This window comes from Maniola jurtina, chromosome 18, assembly GCF_905333055.1.
Source record: "Maniola jurtina chromosome 18, ilManJurt1.1, whole genome shotgun sequence".
NCBI classification, from domain to species: domain Eukaryota; kingdom Metazoa; phylum Arthropoda; class Insecta; order Lepidoptera; family Nymphalidae; genus Maniola; species Maniola jurtina.
In genome coordinates this window covers 13,497,515-13,519,363 of record NC_060046.1, presented here as the reverse complement: position 1 = coordinate 13,519,363, position 21,849 = coordinate 13,497,515, and the positions used below count along the sequence as shown (strand labels likewise).

Here is a 21,849-nt window from a genome sequence, read left to right as displayed (position 1 = left end):
CAAGTATTTGGGTCGAAATATGGTAATTCGTTCACATAATATACCAAGAACATGAAGGGACCTAGGATAGAGCCTTGAGGAACACCCATTAATGAGGCTGATCCAGATGAATTCCAAACCTGACTAGCCAAAAGAGAGGTAGTGTGAACCATCAGAGGTGAGTGCGATCAGCCCGCGGATGGTGGTAGTGGTGTCGGTAGTGGTGTCGGTAGTGGTGGCGGTAGTGGTGGTGGTAGTGGTGGTAGTAGTGGTGTCGGTAGTGTTGGCGGTAGTGGTGTCGGTAGTGTTGGCTGTAGTGGTGGCGGTAGTGGGTGTCGGTAGTGGTGGCGGTAGTGGTGCCGGTAGTGGTGTCGGTAGTGGTGTCGGTAGTGGTGTCGGTAGTGTTGGTGGTAGTGGTGTCGGTAGTGGTGTCGGTAGTGGTGGCGGTAGTGGTGGTGGTAGTGGTGTCGGTAGTGTTGGCGGTAGTGGTGTCGGTAGTGGTGTCGGTAGTGGTGTCGGTAGTGGTGTCGGTAGTGTTGGTGGTAGTGGTGTCGGTAGTGGTGTCGGTAGTGGTGTCGGTAGTGTTGGTGGTAGTGGTGTCGGTAGTGGTGTCGGTAGTGGTGTCGGTAGTGTTGGCGGTAGTGGTGGCGGTAGCGGGGGCGGTGTACTCACCGACGACGTTGAGCTGCACGAAGTGGCTCATCTTGGGCTCGGTGCCGACCTGGCACTCGTACACGCCGGCGTCGCGCGCCTGCACGTACTTCACCTGCAACACGACCGCGTGCAGCTTACACACTACCACGTCTACTGTTTCAGCTCGTTTGTTCACATTTCTCTCTACAAATAAATATAGCTGTCTCGATATAATGTTAACACTACGGTGTTTTTGAAGCATGGTGTTTTGCGCCGGCACGGCAAAGGGAAGTTTGGTTCGTTTTTTCACATAAGGACAGATTCTCAATTGTTTTTAAGAAGATTAGCGGCTACACTCGCTCTCCCACAGTAGACGCTCGCAAACCGTTCTTGTGAAAGCTTAGAGCAGATATTAATTATGTAAAGATTTAAAACCGTTCTTTATTCTTTTCAGAATCATTCGTTCTCGATTGCAACTGGTTGCAGATGATGGTGAGTAGGTGCGGCGTGGTGGTGTATGTAGTGTAGCAACCTGCAGCGTCCAGGTGTCGGTGGCCTCGACGAGGAAGGCCTGGAAGCGCTCGTCGGCGATGAAGGTGAAGCGGTCCACGGTGAGGATGTGCGCGTCGCGGCGCCGGATCCACGACACCGACTTGTTGCTCAGCTGCCGCACCTGCAACACGCCACCCCGTCAGCGACACCACGCGACGTCACTCCACGCCACACCACGCTGCGCACACGCACCTTGCACGGCAGGTAGGCGTGCGTGCCGAGCTGCGCCGTGATGTTGTTGGGCGCGGAGGGGTCGAAGTAGGGCCCCGTGTACAGCCCCACGTAGCGCCGCGCGCGCGCCCCCCGCCCGCCGCCCGCGCCGCCCCCGCCGCCGCCGCCGCCCGCCTCGCCGCACGACAGCACTGCAACAACACACACGCCGTGAGGGGACAATAGGAACTCGTGAAAAACAACATACTCAGTAATAACATAATATGACGTGGACAAAAATGACACGCGCGTCAAAGTTTTTAAACTCATCTTAAACTGGCGTTTTCCCGGAATACAGATCCTTCTCCAAATTCTTTTCACTTTTATGATCTCAGAACGATAAGTCCTTTAGTATTTTGAACAAACTTTATGTCAAAACAATAATATACTCAGTCGTATCTGCGAATATCGTATGATATAGTATGAACGGTCGCGGCGCGGCGTGCCTCCCTCGGCGCGCACTTTACGAGGACATTCCTGCACAGTGCGCGGGATAATCCCCGGCGACGCGCAACGTGTTCCTATCCTAAGCTTTAGTATCGGCCGCGTGCACACAGCATCACTTCGCGCCGACGACGCTCCATATTACAGCTTTTGTACACTCGGCGAGATGTATTTTATGATCTCAACAGATAAACCAATTTTATAGCTGACAATTACTATAAATGAACTGCTCGCATTGCTGCTCATATTGAATGAATTGATATTATATAAGAACTAATTCTAATTTTGTCCGCGAATACGTCTTCTAGATGCAAAATCTAGAATAAGCTTCACGCTCGACTGGAGGCGGATAGTGTATTGCACCACTCCCGGTGCGCAGGTACTTCGTAACGTCCTTCCTGCCGAGATGAAGCAGAAAGAAAGGCGGCAGAAAAATAGTCCAAATCGTTACATAATATTGCAGTGATGTCATCGAGCGACCGCGTCTGTAAAGCAGTGATACAACGGCACGGTTGCGACCAATTTAGTTCAACTGTTAGTTTAGCCAAAAAGGCAGACGCCTGGTGACCCCTGACCGGCATCATTTCTTCCTGTTGGTCGCGCGAGCGCGGCGCCGCGCGCGACGCCACCCGGCCGGCCTGGCTGCGGGACTGCCGCGTTACAATGAACCGGTGCGCGCTCGTCGTCCAGGTGGTATTCAATTAGAGATGCAGTAAAAGGTTGTGAGAACAAGATATCTAAGTATTAATTATAGTAATCAATGAACTACTATAACTGTTACTATAGACACGCCTGCACAGGGCGCGGATGCGACGACGCAGGAGCTCATCAGTTGGAATTGAAACCTTTTGTACGCGTCACAAAGGGGAATATAATTTTTTTTTAAATAGGCTGACGTATGAGGACAATCATGCTAAAAACCGGCCAAGTGCAAGTCAGACTCGCGCACTGAGGGTTCCGTACTCGGGTATTTCTCCAACATTTTGCAGATAAATCAAAAACTATTATACGTAAATAAATACAAATCTGTTTTAGAATTTACAGGTAAAGCCCTTTTACATAATACCCACTTGGTATTTAATTATCTTACTTTGAAAATTGAAACACGTTTTAATTTTTTTTTCAATTATGTAAACACAAATTCGCGGCTTTCAGATTTATTCCTGTACTTGTGCTATAAGACCTACTTACCTGCCAAATTTCATGATTCTAGGTCAATGGGAAGTACCCTACAGGTTTCTTGACAGACACGACGGACAGACAGACAACGAAGTGATCATAATATAAGGGTTCCGTTTTCCCTATGAGGCCGGGAACAGAATATTATGATACGAATTGGATAAATCTTTAGATAAAGGAATTCTTCACTGAAGCTGCCAACATTGCCGAGATCACTCTGAGATACCGGAACCGATACGTATAATAAGTACTATTCTACTTCCGGGTTTTCATTGAACTTCTTTTTGTGCTGTCGGTGTCACTCGTACTATGATAGCTAGTGGCGTGGCTTTTTGGCCACGTGCCAATGTCGGGCCGATGTCGGGCCGACGTCGGGTGTCGGGCGTCGGCTACGCTAGGTCCGGGCACAGGCAGCGTGTAAGTGTCCGCCCCGTTTCACCGCGGCCTCCCTTTAATGATCTTTATTCTTTCTCCGTATTATTCACTATGTTAGGAGCTCTATAAAAATACTATTACGATCCCATTCAAGTAAGTATATTGATGTAGTTTTATATATGTTATGGTTTCAAACAAGGCCGTAGCCACGTATTGGTTTCGGGGGTGTTTTATCCGAGTCCGGGGCGAATGCCTGGTTGGTTGTGGAATTTCACCTTTCAATTTGACAGCCAGATGGATTCCAATAAGAAATAGGAGCACGAGCGCAGCAAGCGCAATGCTTAATACAGATAAAAAAGATGAGAAAAAAAAACGAGCTCAATCATAACAAAATTTTATGTTTTAAAGCACCTTTATCTACTTTTCTCATGTTTTATATCCCGGAAAAACAAAAAGATCCCAAGGGATTCTCAAAATGTAAATCCACGTGGATGAAGTTCCGGGCATTCAGTAATATATAATAAATAAGCAAAATTTTTGATATATTTACAAAAATCTATACTAATATTAGCGAAAATCCTTTTCAGGAATCCTCCTCTTCAATCTCAATATTTTTAGGTATTTTATCCCGAAAATTAGAGTACCCATGGGTTTTTAAAACCCAGATCAATGCAAACAAAGTCCAGACATCAAGACGTAATATGATATAAAATTTTATTTTATTAATCAATATTTTTTGAAGCAAACTGAAAACCAGCGCTGAGCATTGCTATCAATGCTCGGCCATGCCGAGTTTGCGGCTTATTGTTAATTGTTATTTGTTGTTTATTGTATAGTGTAAATGTCACACAAAATCTTAATAGCGATAAGATTCCTGGCTTCTTATCATAATAATATAGCAAAAATATGGCAGATAGCGATCAGCGGGTCATATCAATGATTCATATCCGCTTTATTCACTTTGCTACGCGATACCGCTGCTCGCAGCAACAACACAGTCGTAGCACGTCTTTCTATTCTTTATATTATTACTGTGCGCGGAGGGTGTAGTTTCCTGTGGCTGTCGCCGGTTGGCGCTGGCGCGGCGCCAGTGCCGGGCGCAGGCTCCGCGCGGCGCGGACCAGGCACGGTCATTTACTTACTGTTTATGTTTAATACGCAGGAAGTCTAGTGAAATATTAGCTTTAACAAATAAATGTAAATTATACAAAAGTTGTAACTTATACTGACTGACTCGTCATCGTCCAGCCCGAAACCTCGGCCCTATAGACAGCTAGCACAGATGTAGTACTGCCCATTACAAAGTAGACAAGGGATAAGGTTGGATTTCCGTGAATTCCCACGGGGTAGGCAATACAGAGGATTCATATAGTCGCTGAGGGAAGCCGCCGACAGCTGTAAGCTGTAAACAAACAGCACGGTCACAGACGTCATGTTGCAGGTTTGCAATGTGCATGTTTCACAAGTTGCAACACAAGCAGTAGGTACGGAGGCTGCAAGCGTCCCTTCCGTCCATGCAGTGAGTCCCGCGTGTAGCGGCACTCTGGCGACCGGAGCGGCGAGCGACAGATAACCCACATTGTTCCTTACGAGGCCTTTATGTATTTGCAGAAACCTTTTCCGGGAAGCGAACAGGTTTTATGAAACAAATTTCGGAAACGAATTTCATCGCAAACTTTTGCTACTCGTACCTATTTATCATAATGCTGACGCTTCGACATCAATAAATTAACGTTGGATTGACGGGAAATGCAAAAATTGAGTACCGTTGCCTCGCGGAGCTTGCTCTTCATCCATCACCGACATCCGGTGAGAGGTGGGCGGGGGGCGGGGGGCGGGGGGCGGTATGGGAGCAGCACCGGACGCGATAAAAAGCGAATTTATTCTAATCGGAGCAGCGACCTTAGCATATGTTTATGTATCGCGGCAATATCGATAGAATTTCTTAGTATCAAGATCAAAGATTAAATTGAATGATTAAATAAAACTAAATCGAGACATAAAAACGCTAGAGCAAAATGGACTTAACGTTTTAAACGCATTGAATACCAATTTTTGTTTAACAAAGTTTCCGCCTAGGAGGATTACGGTCGAGGTAAGTATACATATTAACAAACTTGAATCTTAAAACAGCTTTCTTTCTTCTTTTTATTTCGACGTGTTAGTGTTCCGATATTCGGAATCTATCAACTTCGATACGAGATGTACAAACTCGTGCTACGCGACAACGGCGGTGTAGTACAGAGCTCAGTGAATGTGCTCGTGTCGCATCGCGCGACACGAGTCGCCGAACTCACCCACTGCGCAGGTACACGGGCCACGGAGCGGGAGACATGGATACTAATACTCGAAGCTGAGTTATTTGGATGTTTCCTTTTGATATGTAATTTTGTACGTTTACCTGTAAGTACGTTAGTTTTCTCCTCTTAATACAATTTAGGTACAACTGGTGGTGGTGCCACGATTTATCTAATTTGTTTAAATAATAATATGATAATATCCGCGCCCCCAGTGGCGCAGTGTGGTCGGGCAGGCGGGGCCGCGGGGCAGCGCACAACTATTTCTCATACAAGTAGTAAGGTAATGGGTCGCTGCTGCTCCTCATGTTGCTGAATTATGTTTACGGAATAAGGATATTGATACGAAATAAATTGCAACCGCGTACGGCGGGGCTAAGGCCCAGCACAAACAGACTGAGTGTCTGTCTGTGTTTATTATTGTATTTCCTAGAATTTTGTAGAGGTTAAATATTGAGGTCACGTTTTGAGTAGATTGATTTCTTTAATGCATTATATACGACAAGAAACAAAGTTCAGGACATCGACTAGACTTTATACTCGGCCTATAATTGCATATATTATACTTTATACTGGGGCTACGCTTTACAACTGCTCCAACGGCAGTCGCTCCTTCGACTAACTCGTTCTGTGCGATGTGTTGTGCGGATCTCAGGTATACTACTAGCATAAACTTTTCTTTAAATCTCAGATAAAATATGTATATTTCAACGTTAATTATTTCCCATAAAAAGTAAGAAAATATAGTTAAGTATGAACAAATAAAAACTTAAATACAGAAAAAAATATAGTTTTAGAATAATTGAACACTTGGAAATTCCCACTAATGAGGCAACGCGACGGGTCGCACTCATTATTTTCAGTAACGGAGCCTTTAGAAAAGGACGTCACGCCTAATGCCTTGTCTCGCTCTACCTGCGAGTACTTATCTACTGCATTATAAAAAATCAAATCATTTTAAAGCAGATTTTTTTTTTTTTCATAAAATTGTAGCGAGCGTGATTGTTGAAGAATAATGCACTTTGAGTTCTAACGATGTCGGTTTCTGCTCTCCCTTATAACTATTAAATATTATGTATATTTGGAGTATCAAAGTATATACGTATTTAAAGTTGTGTTTGAGAGTTAGTTAGTCAGTAGTGAGCTCTCAGTAGGAACAGATAATTATGCGGTAGGTGGCGGAAGTACCTGGGAAGCCCCTTACCATGAATTATATTTATAGCCCTTAAAATTATGACATTAATGGAAAGAGATTATGATCTTCCAATTGAGAAATGCGACGCAGAAAGAGAGAAAGACAAAGAGAGTTTGAGCCCCTCAGGGTTGACTGCGATGGTTGCAGTGTAGGAGTGTGACTGCATCAGGGCGCTGGTATTCAATCGTTTTTAATGGACACACTTAGTACTGAGATTGTCTGCACGTCGCCACGAGCAGTCAATTGCGTATCCTTCATGTGGTTAGCCACTTGAGTTAATCTCACGTTAATCTGGCGTTAATCTGCGATCAGTGGAGTGGCGCATTAATCGCCCGCCGCGGGCTGGTGTCGGCTGTCGTGTCGTGCCGCGATCGGCGATAATGCCCCGCGGCAAACCTGACTGACTAACACATGAATAATTAGTAAGGCAACATTAACCGTGTCTAGAAATGACATAATTACGTTCCCAAGTCCTAGATTATAATGTTCTTGTAAAACGTCAATACATTGGCGTAAAGTACTGCACAGTCTTCTGTGTTTATTGTAAGACAGGCTTCAGGTACTTGGCCCAGGTTGAATGGAAACTATAAGTAAACTATTCAGATCAAAACACTCCAAAATAATGAGTGCGATATCTTGCACTTCTTGAAAAAGGAGACAACATTGTAGAAACTCGCTGTAATCAAACCCTCGCCGCAGCGTGCAGCGTAATGAACACGCTCAGTCCCTGTCACACTAATGTAGTTTATGGCGCGAGGGAACGGCGCAGCGCAGCTCGGAGCGAATGTTGACTCTCTCAGCAAATATAGAAACATTCATTTTACTAATAAAATAACAAAGCTTAGGAAGGTATATAACCTAGTTTATTTGTAACACTTTACGTAGATAACGGTCACTTTTTCTTAATTATATAAGTTCTATAAAATTAAGAAAAAGTGACTGTCCGCCCGTGGCCATCCACCCGGAGCCAACTGCGCGGGGTCAGCCGCCCGTGGCCAGCCACCCGGGGCCAACCCCGTGGGGCCCGCCACCCGGGGCCAACCCCGTGGGGCCCGCCACCCGGGGCCAACCCCGTGGGGCCCGCCGCCCGGGGCCAGTCGCGTGCAATGAGGGTGCAGCATCACATGCGGGTCAACTCGCCCGCTGTCCAGTCGATCGTCGATCACTTCTGACTGTGACCCGGACCCGCTAACCCGTACGCTGCTGCATGTGCAATGTCACTAGAGGATTGTGCATCGTGTGTGTAATCATCAACATTACACAATTATTTTGCCAGTATTTACGTTAGACGTAAAAAGCACACTTGTCCTCGTGACGATGCGGCCGCAGCCGGGCCTCGCGGCCGATCGACGGATCGACGTGTCTCGTAGCGTGACGCACTCCGCCTGCGCGTGAGTGCGGCGCGCGGCGGCGACCGCCCGCCGTGTCGCTGTCGCTACAGTAGCCCCGACGCGGACGTGTCAGCTGTCAGCTGTCAGGGCCGTCGTCGGTAACCCCATTGTTGTCTCTTTACCTATTTACATGATACAAATAGTACGATGCATTATTTATCAGTGTGCGCGCACACGTTCGAATATGCAGGAACCCAGGGCGCGCGCCGTGACCGTGAATGACGTTTATTATCTGTGTAAAACTGAACACTCTTCTTTGTCTTTTGTAACCAATTTTCATTGCTGGTCGAATTCATAAATTAATAATGTAAAAAGTTATATTTCCTGTTTTATTGTAATTAATACACCTCCGCCAAATCCGAGATCCATCGGATTTGGCGAAGGTGTATTAATTGCAATAAAACAGGAAAAATACATTTAAAGCTTTAAATTTAAAACGTGCCTCAATTAAGGGCCGCGTTACTAAATTCAGTAATCAGTTAGACGACCTAAAAGGCCGTAGAATAACTCCATCTGAGGTCGACATACTGACGCAAAGGTTAGCAAAGATTGAAGCATTATTCGCCGAGTTCGATGGTGTGCAAGATCAAATAGAGGGCTTGGATGAAAAGAATTTAAGCGTTGAGTTAGACACTAGGGAGACCATTGAACAAGCTTTCTATAATTCAATCTCTGTTGCTAAAGAAATCATATCGGACAACAGTGCCTCTAAGAAAGCTGGATCATTCGACCAAAGTTATACCTCAGCGATAGGGGCAGACGAGGAGGATCACGAAGTGATCGGATTTCGTCTCCCTATAATTAAAATCACTCCTTTTTCTGGAAATTATCAATCTTGGGTTCAGTTTAGAGACACTTTCAATTCCTTGATTAACAGCAACCCTAGAATTAAAAATATACATAAGTTTCATTACCTCGTATCATACTTAGAGGGTGAAGCGGCTCGAGTGATCAGCAATCTTGAGGTGTCTGATGCTAATTATCCTGAAGCGTGGAATCTATTGTGTGAGCGTTACAACAACACACGTCAATTGATAAATAGTCATTTAAAATTACTTTTTAACATTGAACAGACTCGCGAGAGTGACAAATCTTTAAGATTCGTTGTTGATCACATTACCAAAAACTTGCGGGCACTTAAAACTTTAAACCAACCAACCGAGCATTGGGATGTTGTGATCATATATTTAGTCTCAGCAAAGTTAGACAGCAATACCCGAGTCAAATGGGAAGAATATATTCATGCTAATGTCAGGTCTTCGGAGATGCCTACACTTGATGATTTTTTGACTTTTTTGAAGGCTCGTGCCGACGTGCTTGAGTCTGTTTTCCGCAGTAAGCAGGAACCAAACAAGAACATCAAGCAAACTCCGAATATCTCACAAGGCTATAAAAAAGCTCAGTCTTCTGTATCCACTAAATCCTTTGTTGTTGAGAAGGGTGACAATTCCAATGTCTCGCTAACTTACAAGTGCGCGGTTTGTAAAAAGGATCATCGCATTTATGAATGCGAACAATTCAAATCAAAATCAATTGAAGAGAGGGCAGCACTGGTAGCCAAGCTAAGATTATGTACAAATTGTTTGCGAGTAGGGCATAATCAACGTTTCTGCAAGACCCCAGGTTCTTGCAAGAACTGTAAAAAGCGTCACAGCACTATGATATGTAAGGCTTCTGAGCCTGATAAAGAAACAAGAGAAACAAATGAAGGTACTTCTGATCCCATTGCGATGTCAGCCACCATGTCTTCAGAGACTCTATTGTGTACAGCACTGGTTGACGTCATCAATCCTAAAACTAATGAAGCTGTTACTACAAAAGCACTGCTAGATTGTGCTAGCCAGTGTACATTCATATCAAAAAAGTTAAAGGAACAGTTAAATCTGACACCATTACTCTCCGAGACGAAAAATGTCACAGGAATCGGTGACATAGCGTTCAAGCTTCCTGCTGAACGGTGCGAAATACGCATCAAATCCAAACAAAACCCGTTCAGTATTATTTCATCATGCCTCGTCATCCCTAAAATTTCAGGAAAAATTCCTAAAACACTAATTAATATTTCACATTTAAATTTAGCTTCGTTTGCTCTTGCAGACCCACAATTTAACGAACCTTCAGAAATAGGTATACTCATAGGTGCGGACATCTTTTGGGATGTGATCTTATCAAAGCAGCAGTCCCTTGGCAAAGGTAATCCTATTCTGCGCCAGTCAAAATTAGGTTGGCTCATTGCAGGTCCGTTACACCAAAAATGTGATGACACCATACAATGCAATTTTACAAAAGTCACTAATAGTGCTAGTGACATAACGGATAATTCCTTGACAAGTCTACACAAGGATTTAAAAAGATTCTGGGAGCTAGAAAGCTTACCAACGAAACCTCTACTAACCTCGCAAGAGATAGAGTGTGAAAATCATTTCATAGAACATACCAAACGAGACAGTGAAGGGCGTTTCATAGTTAAACTCCCGCTCACTGAAACACCAGATTGTCTGGGTGACTCATACTATATGGCAAAAAAGAGATTTCTAAATCTGGAACGTCGATTCAAAAAGCAACCTGAAATTAAGGAGGCTTATGTAGACTTCATTAATGAATATGCTCACCTAGGACATCTATCAATTTCAGATGTTGACCGACCTAAAAACGGCTATTTTGTCCCACACCATCCAGTTATCCGCGAGGGCAGTGAATCAACGCGCCTCCGCGTCGTATTCGATGCATCGAGTCGCACAGCCAATCACAGCTGCACACCAGGTTCTAAACTATCTTGTTTATCCGTAAATGATATACAAATGATAGGTCCTACGATACAAGACTCTCTTTTTAACATCCTTATTCGATTTCGTCAATATCAGTATGTGATATCGGCTGATATCGAAAAAATGTACCGTCAGATATTAGTACATGAGTCTGATCGCAATTTGCAGCTGATTTTGTGGCGAGATGCAGAGGACAAACCGTTACAAACTCTCAGGCTCAACACAGTCACATATGGTTTTGCTAGCGCAAGTTTTCTTGCAACGCGTTGTCTCTGGCAAGTTGGAGAAGAATGTGATGACCCGGTCATTAAAAAGATTATACAAACCGATTTTTATGTCGACGACTTATTGACAGGTCATGACGATGAGAGCCAACTTCGATTCATTCAGCAGACGGTTGCTGAAAACCTTGCTAAGGCGGGATTCAACTTGCGCAAGTATCGCTCCAACTTACCTTCTCTGTTATCAGCTGAAACCATTCAGTCCAATGGGAACCTAATAATAAGCGAAACCACAAATACCCTTGGTCTGAGCTGGGATCCATCCCGAGATATTCTGAAGTTTCCCATCAATGTCAGCACAGTGGATGCCGTCACTAAACGCACGATACTTTCGTCAACGTTCAAGCTTTTCGACCCTTTGGGGCTCCTATCTTTGTGCACTATCGTTCCCAAAATTTTAATTCAGACCTTATGGTCCCTAAAACTGGATTGGGATGATCCAGCACCTCAAGAAGTTGTCAAATCTTGGAAGAATTTCACTGACGGCATGGAATCAGTTTCCTCTTTATCTATCCCGAGATTAACGATAATCCCAAATGCAGAATCCATTGAAATGCATTGTTTCTGCGACGCATCGCAACGCGCATTTGGCTCATGCATCTTTCTAAGATCATTTAATAAAGAAGGCCAAGTGCGTGTGAATTTGCTTTGCGCCAAATCACGCGTTGCTCCAGCATCCACTCCAACTACAATTCCCCGTCTTGAACTCTCGGGCGCTCTGCTTGCAGCTGAAATGAGTTCCACTGTATCTCAAGCTTTACGTTGCCAAATCTCACGAATCGTCTATTGGACTGATTCGAGCATCGTATTAGCTTGGATACGGAATGGCTCCAAGAATCTCAAGGCTTTTGTGGCAAACAGAGTTGCCACTATTCGAGAACTTACTGAGACGTCGGCATGGCATCATGTTCCCACGGAGCACAACCCAGCAGATCTGCTGTCTCGTGGAGTAGATCCCCGAGACATAGCAAGTTGTAACCTGTGGTGGTTTGGGCCATCATTCTTGACTATGCCAGAATCTGAATGGCCATCGTCGCAGTCGCAACCTCCTATTGAGACGGATGAATTACCTGAGGTGAAGGCGCACGTCGTCGAAACAAATGATGCAGAGCCATCACCATTTAATGTACAAAAACATTCTAAACTAAAGACGGTACAAAACATTTTTGGGTACATCAATAGATTTATGCATAATTGCAAGAACCCAAAAAATAAACTCACCGGTTCACTATCCGCGTCTGAGCTTGACAAAGCGCTCCAAAAATTAGTTTATATCTCCCAGTTAGAGTCCTTTCAAAAAGAATACGACAGGCTATTAAAAGGAAAGTCACTTAATCCTAAATCTAATATTGCGGCACTTAACCCCTTTCTCCATGAAGGTCTAATTAGGGTAGGTGGACGTATACAAGCTTCCGAATATAGCTTTGACATGAAGCACCCCATGTTGTTAAGCTCTAAACATCATTTTACAAAATTGCTGTTAGAGCAGGAACACCGCAAGCTTTTACATGCAGGTCCGCAGGCTTTACTAGCCTCTATTAGAACTCGTTTCTGGCCTATAGGCGGTAGAAACCTTGCGCGACGAACCGTTCTCAATTGTATAGTTTGTAGGCGTTTTCAGGGTCGATCGGCCACGAATATCATGGGCAACTTACCTTCGGAAAGACTTATGCCAGATTTTCCCTTTCATGTTGTTGGAACTGACTTTGCTGGGCCATTTATGATCACGGATCGCAAAGGTCGTGGTTGCAAAATATCGAAAGCTTATTTATGTATTTTTATATGTTTCAAATACAAGTGTATCCATTTAGAAACGGTCTCAGAACTGTCCAAAAACGCTTTTGTTTTAACGCTCAGGCGATTTATTGCACGCCGAGGTCTCCCAAGGTCAATTCATTGCGATAATGGTGGAAATTACGTCTCGGCGGCAAGAGAAATCCGCGAATTTCTGCAAGGCAATAGCGATGCTATTCATGATTTTGCCGCCAACGAAGGAGTCGAATTTTGCTTCTCCCCCCCATACGCTCCTCACTTCAACGGGTTGATGGAGGCCGGCGTGAAATCGGCGAAGTTTCACCTAACCCGGATCGTAGGAAACACGCATTTAACTTTCGAGGAGCTGTGCTCGTTGTTTACTCAAATAGAAGCCATCCTTAATAGTAGACCCCTCTATTCCCTCAGCTCCTCACCCAACGATTTCTATCCCCTAACCCCGGGCCACTTTTTAATCGGAAGACCCCTGGTATCGCTGCCAAGCCCTAACTTGCTGGAAACTAAGGAAAGCCAGATCGATAGGTTTCTACGCATAGAGCGAATGCGTCAGCTGTTCTGGCGGCGCTGGAGTCACGAATTTGTTTCCGAACTGCAAGAACGAGTCAAGTGGCGGACGACAGGAAATAACTTACGAGTGGACGACCTGGTAGTGTTGAAGGAAGACGGCTTACATCCACTACATTGGCGCCTAGGAAGAATCAAAAAATTGTTCCCTGGAGAGGACGGCGTGACGCGAGTCGTAGATGTCACTACAGCGAAGGGCGTCGTGCGCCGCGCCATCGGCCGCATTTGCTTACTGCCGAGCCCCAACGACACGGAAAGGAAGTCTTGAAAGCTGAAGGCTTTCCAGGGCCCGGAGTATGTGCGCGCACACGTTCGAATATGCAGGAACCCAGGGCGCGCGCCGTGACCGTGAATGACGTTTATTATCTGTGTAAAACTGAACACTCTTCTTTGTCTTTTGTAACCAATTTTCATTGCTGGTCGAATTCATAAATTAATAATGTAAAAAGTTATATTTCCTGTTTTATTGTAATTAATACACCTCCGCCAAATCCGATGGATCTCGGCCACAAGTAAACCTACAAATCCGGCGTGGTGCGCCAACAATCAGTATTAGATTTGTCCTCGGCGTCATGTGAAATTCCGGCAAAGCTGTGTTTAAGAATTGGTGGTCTAATCGGGAACAAGATTCGAACATAAAAATTAAAGTAAGTTATTGCGTGATCGGTAAGTTTAAAAAAAACAAAAAACCAACAATCATCAGCCTATTGTTTTAGAGCCAAAAGATTCCTTATTCTTGTTACAAATTACTGTCTCAGTGCCGAGAAAAAGGTTTAAGGGAAGAAGAAGCTTCTCTTTGTTCCGGAAAATGAAACAGTCTCGGCGGGATTTTTACGGATTGTTCTAAACCCACATACATGCTCATTTGCAGTGACTTTGCATCATCTAGTTTGGATACACTATAGTATTGAAGTGAGCGTACATTGGTTTCTACGGTTCGAACGTCTGACCTCTCTAAGTTCCATAGCAAAGAAAAATATACTTGTTTACGGCAGCTGATGTTTCTGTCCGGACGCGCGAGTCGCCGCCGGGCGTCTCTATGGAAGTGTACGTGATGGCCGCGCGACGCTCAGCTGCTCAAAATCAATCGCTCAGGCGACAGCAGCCAACGGATATCCATTCTAAGCTTACTTACTTAGCATACATACTGCATACGCGTAGTGACGCGAGCTCAGCGCGTAACTAACTAACGACTAATCCCTCACGACACAAGATTCACGACGGCGCCCTGACATGCAGCACACGCACAACAAAGCTATTATGAAGCAATTTGCGAACAGAGCGTCTCAAATGCACTATTTGTCCGTTTCATCTCGTTTGAGCGCTTGATCCGTCAGACTAGAGCTTACTTCCGCTTGCACGGCTAATGTGGCAGCGACGTATGCAGTGATTACACGACACGAGGGAAGGAACGGAGAAGGGCGCAATCGGAACATCTCGTCGGCGGCAGATGGTCGTGTGAGAGTGGCGCGCGTGGTGGCGACGAGCACTGTAAATGGTTACCATTCGTTACACACATTATAATTATTATCATCATTCTCAATTTGAAATTAATTTCGCTGCCTTTCATCTCATAGATATTTTCTACTAGACATATGTAGGTGTAATTCAAACACAATACAGTTAGTGCTCAGTGGCTCCAGTTACTCGCTTGAGATATCCGTCCGAAAATAAATAAATAAAATAAATAAATAAATATACTTTTATTCGGGACTATAAAGTTAGGCGCAAACACAGTAAATAGAATGAAAACAGATAAAACATAAAAACTAATAAATTAAACTTAAAAACCTAAATATTTATCTAAAACATAACTTACCGAGCTTTCCATGCATTTCGGCCGAGACGACCACCGCTATTTCGTAGTTCTAATAAATAATAAACTTGTACTGCAAAGGCACGGTGATCCTCTGAGCCGAATTGCATGGAATTTCAATGAATCTTATATCTACTTATATTAAATCTAAAAATAAACAATTATAAAATCTAAATAATAGTAAAAAACAGAATGCGTGTCTGTGGCGCCAAACTGTCCCAAAAAGGGAATCGCCTCAGCATAATGCTGTTGTAGTGTACGTGGATACACTACCTCAGCGCTGTTTTTCAGGCAACCCCTGAAAAAAATCAGCTCGACGTCCCGGATCAGTCTAGATATTATTCTGTTTGAGCTGTGCGATTGACCTCCCTATGCAAAATTGACTAAGTCCGCAGATAGCCGTAAAATTTACTTCTTTATAATCTCTATCTCCAACTAATTTGTAGATCCAAAGTCTAAGAAACTCCCTGCGCTATTTTTCAGGCTACTTTCCAGAATACCGGATTGATGATAAAAAAGTAAACTCAAGTAAGTGCTTCCAAGCTCTTTTGCTTTTCTAATAGTATCTTTTTAAGCTTAGACTTGAAAGCAAATACTGACTTGAGGTTCTGCACTGGCGGTGGGATAATGTTCCAGATCCTGGAGAAAGCAAGCCTGAAACTCCCTCGGAATGCGGCGATCCTGTGCCTTGGCACGGCTATTTGACACGCCGAATTTCTTGGCGCATACCTACTGTGCTGCCTTGCCCACTTAATCTTCGTGAAAAGATATTCTGGTTTACCAGTGGAAATAACCCCAAACAACAAAGTAGCCAAGTGCAGATTTCTTCTAGCTGACATATTTAATAGGTTTGCTTTGTTGAGATAGGGACTGATATGAGAACGAGGAGCAATGGAAAAGCAGAATCGAGCGCATGCATTTTGGACTCTCTGTACTAACTTCTTGGTTCTTCCAAGCAGACAAGGCCCGTATGCTGTGTCTGCGTAGTTTAACTTGGACAAGATTTTAGTGAATCACATATCCGAATTCTAACTTCTACACTTAAGTAAGGTCTTATCTTATAAAGTACTTTTAATCTGTAGAAGCAATTTTTGACTATATTCAAGATATGTGATTCAAAGTGTAGGTTTGAGTCAAAGATTACTCCCAAGTTTCTTGCCTCAGTTACTCTTTCTACACTAATATTTCCTATTTTAACTTGTAGATTGAGAGATTCGATCGTTTTCGTCATCTTATTAGTTCCTAGTATCATGCACTTAGACTTTAGAGGGTTCAATAATAAAGAGTTTTTATCTGACCAGATGGATACTCTTTTTAAATCTTCATTAATTTTGATTTCTGCGTCTGCTGCGTCTTGTGGTTTGAATGAGAAATATAGTTGTACGTCGTCAGCATAGAGATGGTATTTGCAGTTGGAGAAACAGTTAACTATGTCTGCTGTATATACAGCAAAAAGCGACGGACTGAGTGCAGATCCTTGAGGCACTCCTCGTAGAACTGGGGACGTTGATGAAATCAATTGACTACCATCACTTTGGTCTATATGCACCGATTGGGCCCGATCACTGAGGAAGCTATTTAACCACTTTAAGGTTGACGTTCCAAATCCATAATAAGACAGCTTTGACAATAATAGAGTGGTATCGAGCGAATCAAATGCTCGAGAGAAATCAAGCAGCACCAGCATAGTTCCCATGCCCTGATCTTGCGCTGTCAGGATGTTATCAATTACATCCATCATTGCGGTCGCTGTACTGTGGCATTTCCGAAATCCTGATTGGTGAGCTGGTAAAATGTTGTTTTCCTCTACAAAAGATGTCATTTGGGCATATACAAGTTTTTCTAAGATCTTAGATATGCATGGCAAAATACTGATAGGCCTAAGATCTTTCATACTGGTTGGAATATTTACTTTTGGAAGAGGTTTAACTATTGCAGTTTTCCATGCATTTGGGAATGTGCTGAATGTCTACCTTTTAAGATTTTAGGTATTGGATGTTTTCCAAATTAAACCCAGTTCAAAGTGAAGCTAGGTGGGAAAGATTCCGTGGGGCGAAGTCGGAGAGATCTGACTTCTAACGCTCCGTATCCAGAAGTAGAGTCAACTATTCATTATTGTACTTTATAATATTGATCAATTATTGAAAGACAACTATGAATAAAATTCACGTAGGTGAACTTGTGCCACTTGTACTGTACCAATTACATTATTACTATGCTTTAACATTTGAGACAGCAGAATATTTCAATCATCACATTATGTAGATGCAGCGTGCAATGTATTGAAACACTCGCGAGTGAGCTTGCAGCCGGCAGCGAGCAGCGCGCACTTGGCGGAGTGGTGGCAGCAGCGATGAACAAACAACGATCAATTGGCTCCGACCGATGCTATTGTTGTTCAAACTGAAATCAATTAATTCTTTTTTAGGGTTCCATAGCCAAATGGCAAAAAACGGAACCCTTATGGATTCGTGATGTTTGTCTGTCTGTCTGTCCATCAGTATGTCACAGCCACTTTTTTCCGAAACTATAAGAACTATACTGTTAAAACTTGGTAAGTAGATGTATTCTGTGAACCGCATTAAGATTTTCACACAAAAATAGAAAAAAAAAGTGGTAAAATGTGCCCCCCCCCACGTATACGTCATAAATCGTAAACCACAATTTCATTTCAAAGTAAGATAACTATACCAAGTGGGGTATCATAAGAAAGGGCTTTACCTTTACATTCTAAAACAGATTTTTCTTTATTTTTATGTATACTTAATTGTGTGGTTTTTGCACGCAATTTGAATGTTGCACTGGTTATTATAATTATTACTTAGTGGACTGTATAATTGTTAGGAAATATGACGAAATCTCTTGCCCAAATAGATAGGAAAGTATTGCACTAACCTGATATCTTCTTTAGCATATGCTTCGTCCCTTCTAGTCACGCACGGCGCACTTGATTGGTAAGCACACACACTCTCGAAATGTAGGCAGAGACTCCTTTGACTTTTTTGATCCTTAGGGAAACGTTCCACGTGGATTCTTGGGAGGTGATAGGAACACAAAATACGATGTCCTACTTTGCTCACAACCGCAAGGCAAGTGATTTGTAGATTGGTGGCGCCACTGTCTTGCGCAGGCGCCGGACTTGTCATTTACCAAAGTAAATACAAGTTAGTACAACTTAATATAGCTACCTATCCATATATAGGCAAAAGATCCGACATAATAGTTTTTGATTTATGCATTTAGTGCAAAATGTTGGAAAAAATACCTGAGTACGGAACCCTCAGTGCACGAGTGTGACTCGCACTTGGCCGGTTTTTTTACTATTTGTATTTGATCAACGAGCGCCACAGTGAATGCTGTACACGTGACAATGCCAGAGTAGGTACCTACCATTTTAATTTTGTGTAAAATATTGATACTGATAACGAACGTTTTTATTACAAACTAGCTGATGCCCGCAGCTTCTCCCGCGTGGATTTTTAAAAATCTCGTGCGAACTTTTGATTTCCCAGGACAAAAGTAGCCTCTCCTTAATAGCCAATCCCGAGGGATCACCAGGATTTAGGAATGCAATTCCTTACAGCATCAGAATTGGGTGCTCGAGGTTAACAACAGAGTCTTTACTTGGTAAAGGTACTTTCAATATCAATTTATAACCGACGACAGTTTCTAAATCCCATTAATTTTGGTGGTCAGGTCCCGCAGCATCAGGATTGAGGAGTTGGAATCCAAATTTTTTATGGGACAATGTCGCAAAGTGTGTCGCTATCGATTAAAAGAAACGCAAATCGGTTAAAAATCTCGGAGATTTCGGTATACATAGGTAGAAGGTCCTTCGCTTGTGAGCATGAGTCCTATACTTAGTGCTTATACTAACATAGCATAAATTGAATCAGAATTGTAATAAAGTAGTGAAAAGATGGCTCAACATGAATGAATGCAATTATAGCGCTGAAATTGGTGAAAGGAAACAATAAGTCTTGTTTGCCGTTCGCGGCGCGGTGCGGTGCGGTGCGGAGCGGCGCAGTGCGGCGCGGCGTGGACTCGGTAAACCTTCCTATTAAAGAATGAAACTCCAATTACGACACGGACGTCTCGGGCTCCTCAAGTTTACAATTTTGTTTTCAATTGAAAATGAAACAAACTGTTACTATTGCCATAGTACTCTTGTGAAATTGGAACCTTCATTATATTATTGTAGCTCTATATTTACTGTCATTTAATAGAATACTCTATTTAAGTGCTCCATAGTTTGATTGAAGTCAATTTTGTTGCAAAAATATTTTTGCCTGGTCAATTTTCCGCCCACACCGAATCGACAGGTATCCAGTTTACGTCTACAAGTCAAATGACGAGGTGCGGTCCGGGATATCATTATAATATCTGTTCAACTCAAATCTCATAATTTCTAGATTAAATTAAAACTGAAGCTAATTACATCACGAAGCTACCACATTGGTTTGGTTCTCTTTTCTACAAAATTTAAGTGCCTACCAGTTTTAGACCGGGCTCTCTAGGTCGGAGCGTCGGGAAACCCTTCGGCCGTTCCCGACACCGAGCTCCGCCGCGGACGCCAGTTAGCAGCACCAGCTGTGACTGGTGTCTGCGCCGACATCAGCGCAACTAACTCAATTTCACGTTTTCCCGCTCGTTCGGAGCGAGGCTTGACTCTGCCAGGTTCGAACTAAAAAGACGATACCGTTTCTCGGATTCTCTTTGTTCAGTCTAGTTTTACATAAAATATTGAACGGAGTTAATTTCATGCCTATTTCGCTTTAACGCATTATATTGTTACAATGGAAATTGTGATATTTCCATAAGTTTCAAATTCCATCGCCTAATTTTCCCCGGAACGCCAGCACTACTGACAAGAATCAGCAAGAAACTCGGCAACCGTCACTCTTCAATAACACGTACGAGTACAGTTGAAATTAATAAATAGAGAAAAAGGTAACGAAATAGTTCATATACTTAATACTTAACTACGATTTATTAAAAGCTTCTGAATCTGCTATATAGTTTACATTTAGTACAACATTTACAACACAACACAACATGAACAACATTTGCGAAATTCCATACTTATTTTACTATACCAAGGCTTATGGGCCACTGTTTTTAACCTTGTCATATTTTAGCCACTCGGTGAAAATAATATTTTCCCCATAATTTGGTCGTAAACGTAAAGTTAAGCTATTAGTCAGTTCCCGACAGCGCGTCGGCCAACTTTCCCAATTTCCTCACAACACATCCCGCGCCACACAAACTGCTAACTTTTCTATTAAATAACATTCCCGAAGAAACCTCAGAATGTATTAAAATTTAGTTTTAAAGTAAAGCTTATGATTATCTAGTTTAACATTTTATTTTTCTTGATGTAAATATTCTCATGCTGTCTGTGACAGCGCGCCTGTACGTCGTTATTATTATAATCGTGAATCGTTTTATAAAGCTTTGAGTGTGTTGTATACGTGCAATGGAATGTTCTTTATCATACAATTTATTAGTAGTTAGTGTTTAGGTACTACATACTGTTCGGTGGGAAGTAATACTAAGTACTTAATGTAATTCCTCAACAAGAAACAATCTCTCGTTCCTCGCAACGTTTATTTTTTTGAGCGCTGATTCCGAACACTTGGGAACTTGAACTTTGTAAACTTGGAGGGAATTGTGGCGTCCGCGTCTTAAGTTTAGTTTTATTTATTAAAAACGCCCGACGCCCGACGCCCGACGCCCGACGCCCGACGCCCGACGCCCGACGCCCGACGCTCGGGGAGCCCGGGGCCTCCGCCCCTTGAGAACGCCGCGTCTCAAGGAGTATCGGAACACTTTGTAATTCGTATTTCACTTTATGCAACAACATAAATTTTTATTAATATGACTATGTTTTTCTCGTAACTTTGCCCGCGTTAGCTAAGATTAAGATCTCGTGAATTTTTTTAAAAATACATATCGACCGACACTCGCGGCCCTGCGGGATGCCCTCGCGCTCCGTTGTCTGCGAATGTGCCGGAATGTGCTCGAATATTCTCGAATGTGCTCGAAAGGCGCCGCGTGCCCTCCTGTAGCAAATTGCGACGCGGCGACGCGCCGACTAAATAAGATATAGCTGACGTTGCGAGTTGCGAGCTATAACATAAAACATATCGGTGCAATTTCTCGAGCATATGGACTAAAAGGTTTCAATGCGTCATTTGCTGTTGCTCGTTTCAAATTATTCTCGATTTAATAATTATACTTATATCGAGAAAATAACTGTGTTGTCGGTTTAGTGGCTGTACTTGTCTTCTCCGGCTGAGGTTTGTAAGGTCTCGGGTTTGGGGTCCCAGATGGGAGTAAAAAACTGAGTTTTTCTGTTAAGTTTTTCTCAATAAAGTTAGCGGTGAAGCATC

General features: G+C 43.2%; 1 protein-coding gene and 1 long non-coding RNA gene across 2 annotated transcripts in view; both read right to left on the bottom strand.

Moving 5' to 3' along the window:
- Positions 1 to 21,849, bottom strand: part of LOC123874205 (hemicentin-2-like) — a 141,694-nt gene that overhangs the window by 6,259 nt on the left and 113,586 nt on the right. Inside the window, exons 3-5 of the mRNA XM_045919450.1 lie at positions 1,357 to 1,526; positions 1,145 to 1,285; positions 652 to 745 (exon numbers count right to left, since the gene is read on the bottom strand). Of these exons, the coding sequence (XP_045775406.1) occupies positions 652 to 745; positions 1,145 to 1,285; positions 1,357 to 1,526 (405 nt within the window). The remainder of the gene's footprint in view (positions 1 to 651; positions 746 to 1,144; positions 1,286 to 1,356; positions 1,527 to 21,849) is intronic.
- LOC123874207 lies at positions 8,506 to 14,175 on the bottom strand. The gene is made up of 2 exons (XR_006797854.1): positions 14,123 to 14,175; positions 8,506 to 8,602 (listed from the first exon to the last, which is right to left on the bottom strand). It is a non-coding gene; the product is annotated as an uncharacterized LOC123874207 (long non-coding RNA).